Below are 13906 nucleotides of genomic sequence, written 5' to 3'. Positions count from 1 at the left end.
TGTTGTGGGTACGGCCGTGGATAGTGTCAGGGAGAGAGCAGGAAGCCAGTGTTGTATTCTTTTCTTTCTCATCAACATTTATTAAAAGTTAATCCCTGATGGACCGCAGTCATGTTCTTGGACTTCACTTGCTTGGAGTACTGTGGACCGGAGGGAGGAAAGGTAACCCGTAGGAAGAAGCTGCGTCAGACTTGTCTATTTATGTACAAGGGGCCGGGGGTGCTCACTGACCGTTTGCTCAGTGGACTCTGTCTGTTGACTGTGCCTTAAAGTAACTCAGCCATAACTACCCCCCAGTGCCACTTTGTTACACTTGCACAGGCCGTTTTCTGTTTGTGTCCACCAATGGTTCCTACAGTCCCTATCCATCATCCCCACAGTCCTTATCCTTACTTTACACTTGCTTTGGCCAAACTAATGTGTATTTAGTCCTGCCAATAATGCTCTCTTGAATCAGATAGATATGTAGATCGATAGATAGAGTTCTCAGCACTGGAGCTATGGGATATTGTAGCGCCAGTGTCTCTGCTCTCTGCCTCCATTCCCCGGCAGAGTCATCGACTAACTCACCGCTGCAGTTGCGTACTTCCTCCCTCCTCTCCTGCTGCTGATGTCTGGGGTACACGCACAGCGAGTAGATCCCCAGGCACTGTGCTTAGGGCATGCGCATTCCCCATATGGGGAAGACCTTCAGTCTTTTCTTGAGGCCCTCCGTAAGCTATTCAACTAATCTGGCCGAGTGTCCTCAGCAGCATCTTCTCTCCTCCATCTGCACCAGGGAAATCTCTCAGTGGGCCAGCACACTGTACATTTCCGCACCATGTCATCAGAACTCGGCTGGAATAATTAGGCTCTGGTAGCCACCTTCTGGGAAGTCCTGTCTAGGCGAATCAAGCACGAGCTGGCCGGACGTGATATTCCCACCTCATGGGATGACCTGTTATCTCTAACAACATGGATAGATAGCATGTTTCAGGAGAGTTCCAGGGAGGTGAACCGCAAGAGAAGACCTGGCTCCAACCTTTCAAAGACCGATCATGCAGCAAACCTCATCTCCGGCACCCTCTCCTGAGTCCTTGCAGGTAGACCAAGTGAAGATGACCAAGCATCGTCAGGAGGTCTGCCGGGCCGAGGAAAGAAGCTTCAATTGTGGCAGTCCTGAGCAAGTAATCTGCTCCTGCACAGAGAGACCGGGAAACGCCAGAGCTTAGGGTTTGTTGCAGATGTCACCCCGGGCAAAAATCTCTCCTCTTCATCAGTATCAATGTCCTGTGGTGGCATCCATTTTGTGAAGTTGTCCTACCTCTACTCCGGTTCTGCCATTAACCTCATTCAACACGCCATAGTGGAATAAGATCAGATTCTGATCCAACGTCTTCCCGATCCGTTGGTGGTTTCTTCAGTGGATGGATAATCCCTTTCCGATACTATCCTTTTCATGACTTAGCATGTAGAACTCCAAGTAGGAATGCTACACTCAGAGAAGGTTAATCTCAATGTGTTGTCAGGCTTGTCTCACCCTCTGCTTTTAGGTCTGCCACGAACCAGTCTTGGATTGGAGATCCAGAGAAGTACTCCGTTGGGGCCAGGAGTACCACGAGAGATATCTAATTCCTATTCATCCTGCTTGAGCCCCCGATTTCCTCATCAAATTTACCTGGCTTGCCTGCTTTGATAAAAAGGAAGCTGAGACTCTTCCACCTCATAGGCCGTATGACTGTCCTATTGACTTTCTACCAGGAGCTTCTCCTCCACCTGGCTGAATCTATCTCCTGTCACAGGCTGGGACCCGTGCCATGTCCGAGTATATTGAATAGAATCTTGCCAGGGGATTTATCTGGAAATCTTCCTCCTCGGCTGGAGCAGGTTTCTTTTTTGTGAAGGAAAAGGACTGTTCTCTGCAACCCTGTATCAATTACAGGGGCCTCAACCAAATTACTATCAAGAATAAGTACCCTCTACCGCTCACCTCCAAGTTGTTTGATCGACTTAAAGGTTCATGAGTTATCACAAAGTTGAACCTTCATGGACATACAACCTGAGCCATATACTGCAAGGAGATGAATAGATGACTGCGTTTAATACCTGAGATGGCCATTGTGAGTATTGGGTAATATCCTTCGGACTCTGTAATGCCCCTGCCCTCTTTCAAGAACTGGTGAAAGACATCTTCCAGGACCTTCTCTACTCGTGTGTTAGGTAATATACATTGTTAGGCGTCAGATTCCAACCTCTGCACAGGAGGAATCCTCAGCCTTGCCTTCTGTGGTCTCCCATTCAGTCCCAACCACAGAGGAGGCTGCTTAGCAAAGGCGTCATTCCCGGCGTCTTTCTCAAGCTAGTGCAGTCAGGTTGGTTGCTGCTGCAACCTCTGGTCCAGCTTTAGCAATCCGCACTAGTCAGCAGTGAGCAGCTCCAGAGGCGAAGTCCTTTTTGCAGCCCACTGAGCATGCCCGTGGGATGACCTCTCATTGGAGGTCGGAGGTCACATGCTCAGGTCCTCAAGCAGCTCGGATTGGACCATCAGGATGGTCCCGGAAGGATGGTGCTATCAAAGGAGGCCATGCGCTAATATAGACTCTGATGGTTAGTTGTGTGTGTGATAACGGATGTATGAGACTGGTGACTGACTCATTATGAAACCCATACCCTCGGTTGTGTATGAGTTAGGGTTTAAGGAGATAGAGTCAGTGCCAGTAGTGGCACAACCTATGTGCCACAGAGCATCCCGCTCTCCACACGAGTGTTAGCACCAGATAGCACCAGTCAGCACAAGGCACCACTGGACCGCATGTGCAGCAGCGTTGCTCACAGCGGCGCCGTGCTCAAGTCAAGCGCTTACCTCCCCGCTCTGGGTGGTTAGTGATGTCCGCTGAACCCGTGCAGTGCGCACATATTATTCAGTTTAGGCATCACATTTGTGGTGTCAAACGCTAGTGGGACTAGAGGAACTGCGTACTTGTGGCAGAGTCCTGTGTCTCTTAACTAGTGTTCACCTTGCCGAGCCCTGTGAGGTTAACAGGCTCCGGCACCTGTATTCTGCAGCTCTGTGCAGTAACAGAGTTCGCTCCTGTACACACCGGGTCAGCGGTTACCCCGCCGGTGTTCAGGCAGTGTTCGCCATTATCGAGCAGCAGTATACCATCTCTGCACGGTGGACTCCGGGTTGCGAACGCACCTTACTATTATATTTTATTTGGTGTGTTCCGCCAACCCTAACATACCTAGATGACATCTTGGTGTGCTCTCTTGATCTGCCCTAACACCAAAAGGCATGTCTGCCAAGTCTTGCAGAAATTAAGGAAGAACCTATTGTCTTGGATAGAGGCGTCCAGTTTACTTCTCCTTTCTGGAGGGCCACCTGCAAATTACTTGATGTCACTCTGGATTTCTCTTCCACCTACCACCCTCAATCTAATCGTCAGGTAGATCGGATCAATCAGATCCTGACCAACTCCTCCTACGTCACTTCGTCAATGTCCACCACAGTGACTGTGTCATGACATAGCTGTCGGGTGATCCGGGACCAGGGGTTCCTTCCCTGTCCCTATCTCTAGGTGGCGCCCTATTCTCCAGGATACTTCCGAAGGTGAAGCTGCTTGGGCCTCCACCCTTTCCCTGTCTCCTGAGTTAGCCCTCCCTCTGTTCTCTTCCTCCACCCAGGGAAGAGGGGCGCTATTGTGCACCGTAGTACACCAACCGACAAACAAGGCTAAACAAACAAGGGTTAACAGAAATCTCCAGGCATACAAAATATTCACTCACATATAACAGAGTAATGCACTGGGGAGTGGATGTAGAGGAAAAAACAGAAATAGAGAAAGGAAGGGCAATTATCATATGTACAAACCACTCAACAGTCACAGATAACCCCTTCAACACACCTTCTCATATAAACACCTCTCCCTCCCGAAGCCATGCAGCAAATGCTAGCTCTGACATGAATGTGCAATAGAGATCAGATTATAATGGGAATGGCAGTGGCTAACTGAGCTCAGCAGAGAGCTTACGTCTCTCCAACATGGCTAATTAACCCCTGTTCTGTCAGAGGAAATAACCACCATTAAAATGAAGTGCTTCTTCTCATCGCAGGAGTGGAAGCAATCGATGCCGTGGTCTTCTAGCTTCTCTCTGTTACAGAAACCCCATGACAGACTGGTCTAAACTCCAGTTGTGGACCGAATTCTTGTTTAAAACCATGTCAGTGAATCATCTACCAAATGTCCATTTTTTTGTAGCCTAAGGTCAACATCCCAATATTTTGCTCCCTGTCTCTTCTTCCTCTGATATTCCGGATGCTGAGTCCCTAGTCAAAGGTTTTTACAAAATCTGGGAGGACACCAAGTCCACATTGTTGAAGCCCTCGGGATGAAAATACACAGACAAGAGATGTCTGGATCCACCTCTGTTTTGTTCTGGGCACAAGGTCTGGCTGTTCTCTTCTAAGTATGTCTAACTCAAGGTACCATCCTATAAACTGGGCCCTCGCTTCATTAGACCATTCACCATTGAATTGGAAAGGGTTTGGTCCTGAGGAGAAGTATTGGGAGCCTAGAGAGAACATCCATGCCCCCCTCCTCCTAGACAAATTCCTTGCGGGCTTGAAAAAGAGGGGGCGTAAAAGGTGTACTTGTAGCGCCGCTGTCTCTCTCCTCTGCTTCCATTCCCCAGCTGAGATGCCACGGTTCAACACTTCCTCCCTCCTCTCCTGCTGCTGATGTCTGGGGTACGTACACAGCATGCCGATCCCCATGCACTTTGCTTAGGCTGTACATGTTCCCCCCTTCTTAAAGGGGCTGCATGCACAGTCCTAAAGTGTCCCCAGCAAATGGCTGTGAGACAGTACTATTTAAGGCACCTAAACCTGCAGGGAGATGCCTGTGCAACAGATACTGTGTCTAGTATATGTTGCACAGGCATCTCCATACAGGTTGACGTATCTATAACCTGTCTCCCCCATATGTCTCTGATCTAATCTCCCGATACCTTCCCTCACGTAATCTCCGGTCCTCCCAAGACCTCCTTCTCTCCTCTACACTTATTCGCTCCTCACCCAACCGCCTCCAAGACTTCTCCCGAATAGCCCCTATTCTCTGGAATTCTTTGCCCCAACAAGTCCGACCATCAACCACATTTGGATCCTTCAGACGGAACCTGAAAACCCACCTCTTCAAGAAAGCCTACAGCCTGCAATGACCCCGCTACCTCCTTCTCTCTCACCACTACCAGTGATATCACCTCAACCAACACCGGGACTGCTGCAACCCACCAACCTACTGTCTCCTTCCCCACCATCCTGTAGCATGTAAGCCCGAAAGGGCAGGGTCCTCTCTCCACTCTGTATTAGTCTGTCATTGTTAGTTTGTTTACTGTAAGTGATATCTGTAATTTGTATGAAACCCATTCTCATGTACAGCACCATGGAATCAATGGTGCTATATAAATAAATAATAATAATAATAATAACACATTTGCTAGTTCTCAGGTCCAAGTGCTCTTCTTCCTGTATGCCCACCTGCCTGACTGTCTATTAGCTGTGCCCCCCTGCCTGTCTATCAGCTGTACCCGCCTGCCTGCCTGTCTATCATTCCGGGCCATTCCTGCCTCCTGTCCCTTGGGGGTTAGCTGCCATACACCCGACGTCACTCCTAATGTACCACCTGGTCTTGCCTCCCTCGTCCTTCCTCAATCATGGTGTTGTCTGCCGCCATGCACCCGAGATTGAACTTGGTGAGCCACCTACCTAGTAACACCCTTCAGGGTCTCCTCAGATCATGGCACAGTGGTTCCACCACCCAGTCTGTTACAGATATAAACTAGCATAATGGAATAATAAACTATTAATGTGTCCTATAGTTAGGAAAATGGCTGCTAGCATGGAATAATAGATTACATTTACTTGCAGGGTAAACAGGGAGCAGAGAGTCTACAGGTGCACTTTCCCTTTAAATGAAAATTCCAAAACATACAATGTACATGAAAGGGTGTCAAGTCTATAATACACAAACTTGTAATCCCCAGTCCACCATCTGCAGGGCAGTGATGGCAGGAAAGCAGCAGAGATTAAGGCGCTGGACTTGTTTGTGGAGTTTATAGTGATAATGATATTTATGGCTGCTTGCGGTAAATCCAGCAGCTGCCAGGGACTTATGATCACTGCTATAAAATTTATTAGAGGATTCATGAGAAGAACTCGTGTTCCTTCCTGACAATAACTAAACACAGAGCCCGGGAGACCTATATCTTCTCACAAGTGCAAAATAAACATAGATGAGGTGGACTGTGGCACATACAGTATATTAATTGGTGCAAGTGACATCAACTATTGAGATTCCAGCTCTAATTTTTCAGAATGTGCAAAATAATAACAATATAAACTCAGGGGTGGACATACCAGGTGATCACTTCTTCTGCCTCCTGGCTTCCTCCCTGTCCAGGTGTGCACACCGGTCCTATCTGTGTGCTTTTCCTACACTGCAAGTAAAAGAAGCTGTAGAATTGGAAGAGTGCGCTGGCCAGATCAAGCAATTCAGGCAGCTTCAGAGCAGCACTTACAACCTCTATATCTAAGAGGTTGTAAGCCCTGAGCCCTTTTTGTCTAGGAGACTAGACACCTATGACTCCAGAGGTGGCTGACAGCTTAAACAAAGAGCTGTAAAGTATAGAATTTAAATATTTCTCCGTTCTTGAGAATGGAGAGTATTTTTAATAACAAGTAAATTGTAAAGTTTGCACTTTTTATTATTATTATTTATTTATTTATTTATTTATATAGCACCACTGATTCCATGGTGCTGTACATGAGAAGGGGTTACATACAAAATACAGATATCACTTACAGTAACAAACTACCAATGACAGACTGGTACAGAGGGGAGAGGACCCTGCCATTTCGGGCTTACATTCTACAGTTTTGAAACATTCTACATTCTGCACTTTTGAAAGAGAGTTCATGAAGCTATAGTGTAACTTATAAAAAAAAACGACAGCATGTATGATAAACTAAAGAAGTCTTTCTGACCATTTTATTGCCGTATCATGGTTCACAGGATCCCGGCACTTTGCATCTTTTTTGAAAACTTACAAGTCAGAAGTGTTAATACTTTACTTTTATTAATTAACAAGACACAAAGTAAATTAAAGAGATAGTTAAATAAAATCAATATTTGATGTGACCACTCTTTGCCATCAAAGCATCAAATCTCGGTTCTCAGTTTGCTCACATTTTCTTAAGTAACTCAGCACAGAAGTTATTCCAAACATTTCGTTCTTTTTTACCCTGAAGATAGTTCTTAATGACATTGGCTGTTTGTCTGGGGTTGTTGTCCTGCTGCAGAATAAGTTTGGAGCCAATCAGACACCCTGATGGTATTGCATGATGAATAAGTATCTACCTGTATTTCTCAACGTTGATGACACCAAGAAATAGGCAACATTGAGTACTGTAGTTGCAGTGGTCGGTCAAATTAACTTAGTGGAGCAGATGAAAGACTCATACTTACTTTCATTTAAAATCTGACAATGTTCAACAGTGCCATCAGCTCAGAACTCTCAGCACCCAGTTGGACTCACTTACATCTATCTGATGTTCAGAAAAGTTTGTTGAAAAGTGGTCTTCTTGGAAGACCAAAGTTTAACTAAAAACCATTCCTTCGATGTGGAAACAAGACTGAGTGACTCATCTATGCACAAAAACATAGGAGTTGGGTTGCAGAAAAATTGCAGTAGGTGCTCTGGACTGATGAGTAAAAATGTGAAATAGTTGAGGCTTTGATGATGTTTTGATGGCAAAGAGTGGTCACACCAAACATTGATTTGAATTAGATTTCTCTTTTGCCCATGCACTTTGCACCTCCATCATCGCTATACACGTAAAAGCATCAGGAACGTTGCACACATTTGCACAGAGTGTGTGAGTCCTTTCGCCAATGACAAGGATGCCATGTTTAGATAGAGCCTTATGCTAATGAGTCAAGACTCATCTCAAAAACCTCGTATACAGTGGAGAAGCATGGGACAAAAGTTTTCAACGCAATTGTCGGTGGTCGTCTCAATGAAGTTTCACTGTATATTCTACTCTGCTCAGTGATGAGCGTGCAAACACAAATGAGAGATGGAAGACGCTTTTTAGTGGATAATTGGCCATTGAGGAAGTCTGAGCCAATAACCTGGACACGTGTCCCATCTTGCAACTGGTGAACTGCGCAAAAGAAAAGGGGATTTGTTTGGGTGGCCGCGCGCTGCTCCATGTCTTTGGCCGGCTCTGTTCAGCAGGACAGAATGTTACTCGAGCCATTGGTAAATTGTGCATATATTATGGCCCATAACAATGCGCCGACAATGGCCGATTGTTCGCCCCATGTGGGATCAAGAATGACAGGAATTAGGATTGTGAGAGAGGAATGAGGCAAATAAGGAATAGGGCTGCGCTGAGCTGAATAAACAGGATCTGTCTCTCCCTGCAGAGCGTAGATGATTACGACCAGGCAGCAAGTGCAGAGGAGCAGAGTGCATCCGAAGAGCCCCAGAACACTCCACCTGCGGAGCTGCACCCAGTCATGAGCTTCTTCAAGACCCTGGTAAGGATTGTGGCGTCTGCTTCTGAATACTAGGCGTATGGCAGATGTTCAGTTTAAGAGAGATAGCTAGTCCTAAAGGCTTGCAGTCTAGAGGGGAACGCATTCCCCAGGCTGGATGGTTTTAGTATAATTATTTGAACCAAAAATTGTGTTGAAAGTTAAATTAAAGAGTTAATTTAGATGAGTTTGTCATTTGGCATTCTTAATGGTTAGCACAGGATTTTGCCTATAGTAGAGTGTTATATAGGACTGCAGGTGACATCTGCTACATTATTTGTACTCAGGGAGTTATCACTGTGTTATATGTGGTGTTACATAGGACTGCAGGTAACAGCTACTATTCAGAGATATCACTCTGTTATCACTGGGCTGCAAGTAACATTACATTATTTGTATTCAGAGAGTTTTCACTGTTATCTGTGTTGTTACATGGGACTGCAGGTAACATACTACATTTTCCATAGTGTGAGAGTTACTGTATCAGTGTGTTATCCGTGTTGTCACATAGGACTGCAGATGACATCTGCTAAATTATCTGTACTCGGAGAGTTATCACTGTGTAATATGTGGTGTTACATTGGACCGGAAATATCAACTACATTATCTGTATGCAGAGAGTTATTACTTTGGTGTTACATAGGACTGCAGGTAACCGCTACTATATTATCGGTATTCAGAGTTATCACTCTTATCACTGGGCTGCAGGTAACATTACATTATCTGTATTCAGAGAGTTATCACTGTTATCAGTGGTGTTACATCGGACTGCGGCTAACATCCACTACATTATCTGTACTCAGGGTGTTGTCTCTGTGTTACCTGTAATGTTACATAGGACTGCAGATAACATCTACAACATTATCTGTACTGAGGGAGCTATCACTGTGTTATCTGTGGTGTCACATAGGTCTGTAAGTAAAATGTACTGGTCTAATACAGTTTCTGTACTCAGTTATCGCTGTATTATTTGTTGTGTTACATTGAACTGCAAGCAACAGCTACTACATTATCTATACTTAATACAATGATCTGTGTATTATCTTTGGTGTTACATAGGACTGCAGGTAACATCTACTAAATTATCTGTACTCCGAGTGTTTTATCTGTGATGTTGTTACATAGGACTGTAGGTGATATCTACCACATTATCTGAACTCAGTGTGTTATTTGTGGTGTTACATGGGACTGCAGGTAAAAGGTACAAATCTCATACAGCTTCTGTACTCAGTTATTTCTGTGTTATCTGTTGTGTTACATTTCACTACAAGTAACAGCTACTTCATTATCTGTACTTAGAAAATAATCCGTGTTTTATCTGTGGTGTTACATAGGACTGCAAGTGACAACTACCACATTATCTGTTTTCAGGGAGTCATTATCTTGTTGTCTGTGGTGTTACATAGGACTGTCGGTAACCACTGCAATATGTGCATTATCGAATATCAGAAACAATATAGCGCTAAGGGGTTGAGACAGTGAAAGTTGAGCTGAAAGTGTCTATTGTGTTATTATAGAGAGGGAAATTCTGTTATTATATTATGTTGTGAAAAGGCTGTGAATCAGTCAGGAATTCTCTGCTCTCACCAGATCAGCCTTATGACACCCACACACTGTTTCATAAACCGGTTTTAATTCAGAGTATTCTGACATAATCTGAGTGGTCCCGTCTGCTCCCACTACCTCTCCCTACTTTCGCATCACTTTTTTAAAAGTGACCAAAAAGGTGTAAAAAGGCCAAAAATCGCACTTTTTTTGTGCATATGAGGTTTGTGACAAAATTTGCTTCCTTTATAATGACAGTTTTCTGCCACAAAAGTGATAAATTCCCCTTACTATGTGTACATTAGCCTGGTTTATTAGAGAACTAATTACCAGGCACATGAAATGTCGTACCCCGGGCGGTGCTGCCCTCTTATCCAGCAGCGCACTGTCACTGCGCATACAATGTGCTCTTTGTGGCTGCCTGCTTTGGTGATTGTGACTCTTGTGTCCTGGTGCCCAGAGTTTCCATTGTATCTTTCTTAATACTTTGTATAATAGACAAGAACAGGGTTACAATAAAGTTTATCATTCTAGATTTAACCCCTTAGGGCAGTGGACCAGCCATTTATCAAGCACCCAAATACCAAATACTGTATACTGGGGAAGGATATGGGCCTGGGAAAGGAATAGACACATATGGAAATAACTTAAAGGGTACAAGGTCATGCTAGCGGGACAACCTTTTTTAACAGGACGTAAAATTTGATTCTTATTGGTGTATTATAAAACCTATAACTTATGGTAAATCCTTTATTAAGGGTCAAATTAAAAAGTTAAGGAGGTTGTCTAGGACTTTAACATTGATGGCCTATCCTTAGGACACCCAGCACCCCCACTGATCAGCTGTTCCTGGTGATAACGGCGGCCGGATGTGCCTAGTTACAGAGATGCATAGCTCCAGCTACTCTGTAGTGGCAGCGACCCGGTACTGCACATACACCCCCTATTCAAACCATTAGAGGCCGGATGTGCAGTACCCAACTTCAAAGCTCCCAACCGTCCCGGATTTGGCGGGACTGTCCCGTTTTTGATTGAATGTCCCGGGCGGTAGTTTATTTTTCCCGCATTTCACTGAGCCGCACGCCCTCCCAGACAGACCCATTGGCCACCGCAGCCCCACAGTGATGAACCCCAGCAATAACAGATAGCTGGGCTATTCAGTGGACCTGTGATGAGGTCATAGGAGGGGAGGAATCAGGGGTCACATGATCAGGGGCATCCAATGCCTCTGATCATGTGACCCCTGACTCCTCCCCTCCTGTGACCTCATCACAGGTCCTGTGCGCACATCCCGACCCCTCCGTATCTGCAGGACTCTGCTGTGCTGGTTGTCATGGATGGTGCTGGATGAGGTGAAGTTTATGTGTAGGGTCGGGAGGGGTTTTCAGTGTGGATGTAGCAGAGCTGTTTGTGTGCAAGGTGTACGGAGCAGAGCCGCACGTGTACGAGGTGTCCAGAGCAGAGCCGCATGTGTACGAGGTGTACGGAGCAAAGCCATGTGTGTACGAGGTGTACGAAGCAGAGCCATGTGTGTATGAGGTGTACGGAGCAGAGCCACATGTGTATGAGGTGTACTGAGCGGAGCCACGTGTGTACAAGGTGTACGGAGCAGAGTTGCACGTGTACGAGGTGTACGCAGCGGAGCCGTGTGTACGGAGCAGTGCCATGTGTGTACGAGGTGTACGGAGCAGCACCGCACGTGTACAAGGTGTACGGAGTGGAGTCGCACATGTACGATGTGTATGGAGCGGAGCCGCATGTGTGCGAGGTGTATGGAGCAGAGCCACGTGTGTATGAGGTGTACGGAGCAGAGCCGCACGTGTACAGAGCAGAGCCGCGTGTGTAGGAGGTTACAGAGTGGAGCCGCGTGTGTGGGAGGTGTACGGAGCGGAGCCGTGTTTGTACGAGGTGTACGGAACAGAGTCCTGTGTGTACAAAATGTACGGAGCTGAGCCGTGTGTTTACGGAGCAGAGCCGCGTGTGTACGAGGTGTATGGAGCAGAACCGCGTGTGTACGAAGTGTATGGAGGAAAGCCGCATGTGTACAAGGTTTACGGAGCGAAGCCATGTGTGTACAAGGTTTACAGAGTGTGTACAAGGTGTACGGAGCAGAGCCGCATGTGTACGAGGTTTACGGAGTTGAGCTGTGTGTGTGCGAGGTGCACGCAGCGGAACCGTGTGTGTATGAGGCACACAAAGCGGAACCGTGTGTGTATGAGGTGTCCCGGATCCAGCGGGACAGTCCTGATTTTGATAGTCTGCCCCGGCCTGGAGCTTACTTTTCTTGCGGACACAGGAGTACACGGCGAAGCCCCAAAGAGCACTTTAAAATTCACACGTGACGTTACACCGGAAGCGACATGCTAGAAGCTGACCGGAAATTAGGTAATTTTGGAAGGAGATTGTGACAGAACCATGGAGGCACTTCAGGGAATGCTTCAGATCCATTACTGTGTCCTCCTGCTCCAGCGCGGACAGCAGGATTGCCTTGGACTTGGGGATGTCGGCCACAAGTGGATCATGATATGTCCTGCACCAGGAGGCTCAGGTGGGCACTACAATGTGAGACGGGCTGCTATAGTATCTTTATAGAATCTTTCTTTCTCTCTCTGTTTGTTTCTTTCTCTCTCACTGTTCTTTCTTTCTTTCTCTTTTCTTTCTCTCTCTGTTCTTTCTTTCTCTCTGCTCTTTCTTTCTTTCCCCTCTTCCTTTCTCTCTCCCTGTTCCTTCTTTCTTTCCCCTCTTTCTTTCTCTCTCTAATCTTTCTTTCTCCCTGTTCTCTCTTTCTTTCTTTCCTCTCTTTATCTCTTCTTTCTTTCTCTCTGTTCTTTCTTTCCCCTCTTCCTTTCTCTCGCTCTCTGTTCTTTCTTTTGCTATGTTCTTTCTTTCCCCTCTTTCTTTCTCTGTTCTTTCTGTACCATCTTTCTTTCTTTCCCATCTCTCTCTCTCTGTTCTTTCTTTCCCCTCTTTCTTTCTATTCTTTCCTTATTTCCTCTTTCTTTCTCTCTGTTCTTTCCTTCTTTCTTCTTTCCTTTCTTTCTTTCTTTCTTTCTTTCTTTCTTTCTCTCTGTTCTTTATTTCTTTCTTCTCTCTCTCTCCTTTCTTTCTCTCTCTGTTTTCTTTTTTCTCTCTCTGTTCTTTCTTTTCCTCAGTACCAGTCAGTATGCCCACAGTACAAGCCACTGTGCCCTCAGTACCAGTCAGTGTGATCAGCACTGCTAAATGGGTGTGTTTGGGGCGTGGAAATGGGTGTGACTAGTTGTGAAATGGGTGTGGTTGGGGGCGTGACCTAAAATTTGCCTCGGCAGCCTTTGATCCCCTTTCCCTTCTTCAAAAGTTGGGAGGTAAGCAACTGCACCACTATTTCACCAACGGAGCTGTGCAGCTCCATAACTGAGCAATGCCGGCCAACATCAGGAGCAGCTTAGCTTTGGGGGAGCCGGGTGTAGCACCCCCACCAATCAGACATTAAAGTACTGAACAACCTCTTTAACATATTGCATTATGTGCTGGGAAGACGGTAGTGTATTAATATTAATAGGACTACCCACATATATATTGATTATTACAGACAATGGTCCAGTACGCTTACTATATATTTGTAATTGCACAGCACATCGTACTGATGTTGAAAGGTAACACATGCTACATATATCCCTGAACATGTTTCACCACTCCTGCATCATCAGGTGCTTTTGTTTATTTACTGTTTTAATACAAAGTGAGCCTGGGTCGCATCATTCAGCTCCAGCAATTATGTTTCTTCAGATTATGCATCCTAATCC

At 45.8% G+C, this 13906-nt stretch overlaps 1 protein-coding gene across 20 annotated transcripts in view; it reads left to right on the top strand.

The window, feature by feature from the left end:
- The window catches only part of BCAS1 (brain enriched myelin associated protein 1), a 210741-nt gene that overhangs the window by 144795 nt on the left and 52040 nt on the right, over positions 1-13906 (top strand). For all 20 annotated transcript variants that reach the window (XM_073580628.1, XM_073580642.1, XM_073580634.1 and 17 more), the window contains one exon: positions 8466-8579. In XM_073580628.1, the coding sequence (XP_073436729.1) occupies positions 8466-8579 (114 nt within the window). The remainder of the gene's footprint in view (positions 1-8465; positions 8580-13906) is intronic.

This window comes from Dendrobates tinctorius, unplaced genomic scaffold (genome assembly GCF_039654945.1).
Source record: "Dendrobates tinctorius isolate UK_male_01 unplaced genomic scaffold, ASM3965494v1 ptg000065l, whole genome shotgun sequence".
In the NCBI taxonomy this organism is placed as follows: domain Eukaryota; kingdom Metazoa; phylum Chordata; class Amphibia; order Anura; family Dendrobatidae; genus Dendrobates; species Dendrobates tinctorius.
Note: the sequence above shows the minus strand (reverse complement) of the source record. Positions and strands in the feature narration are given on the sequence as shown.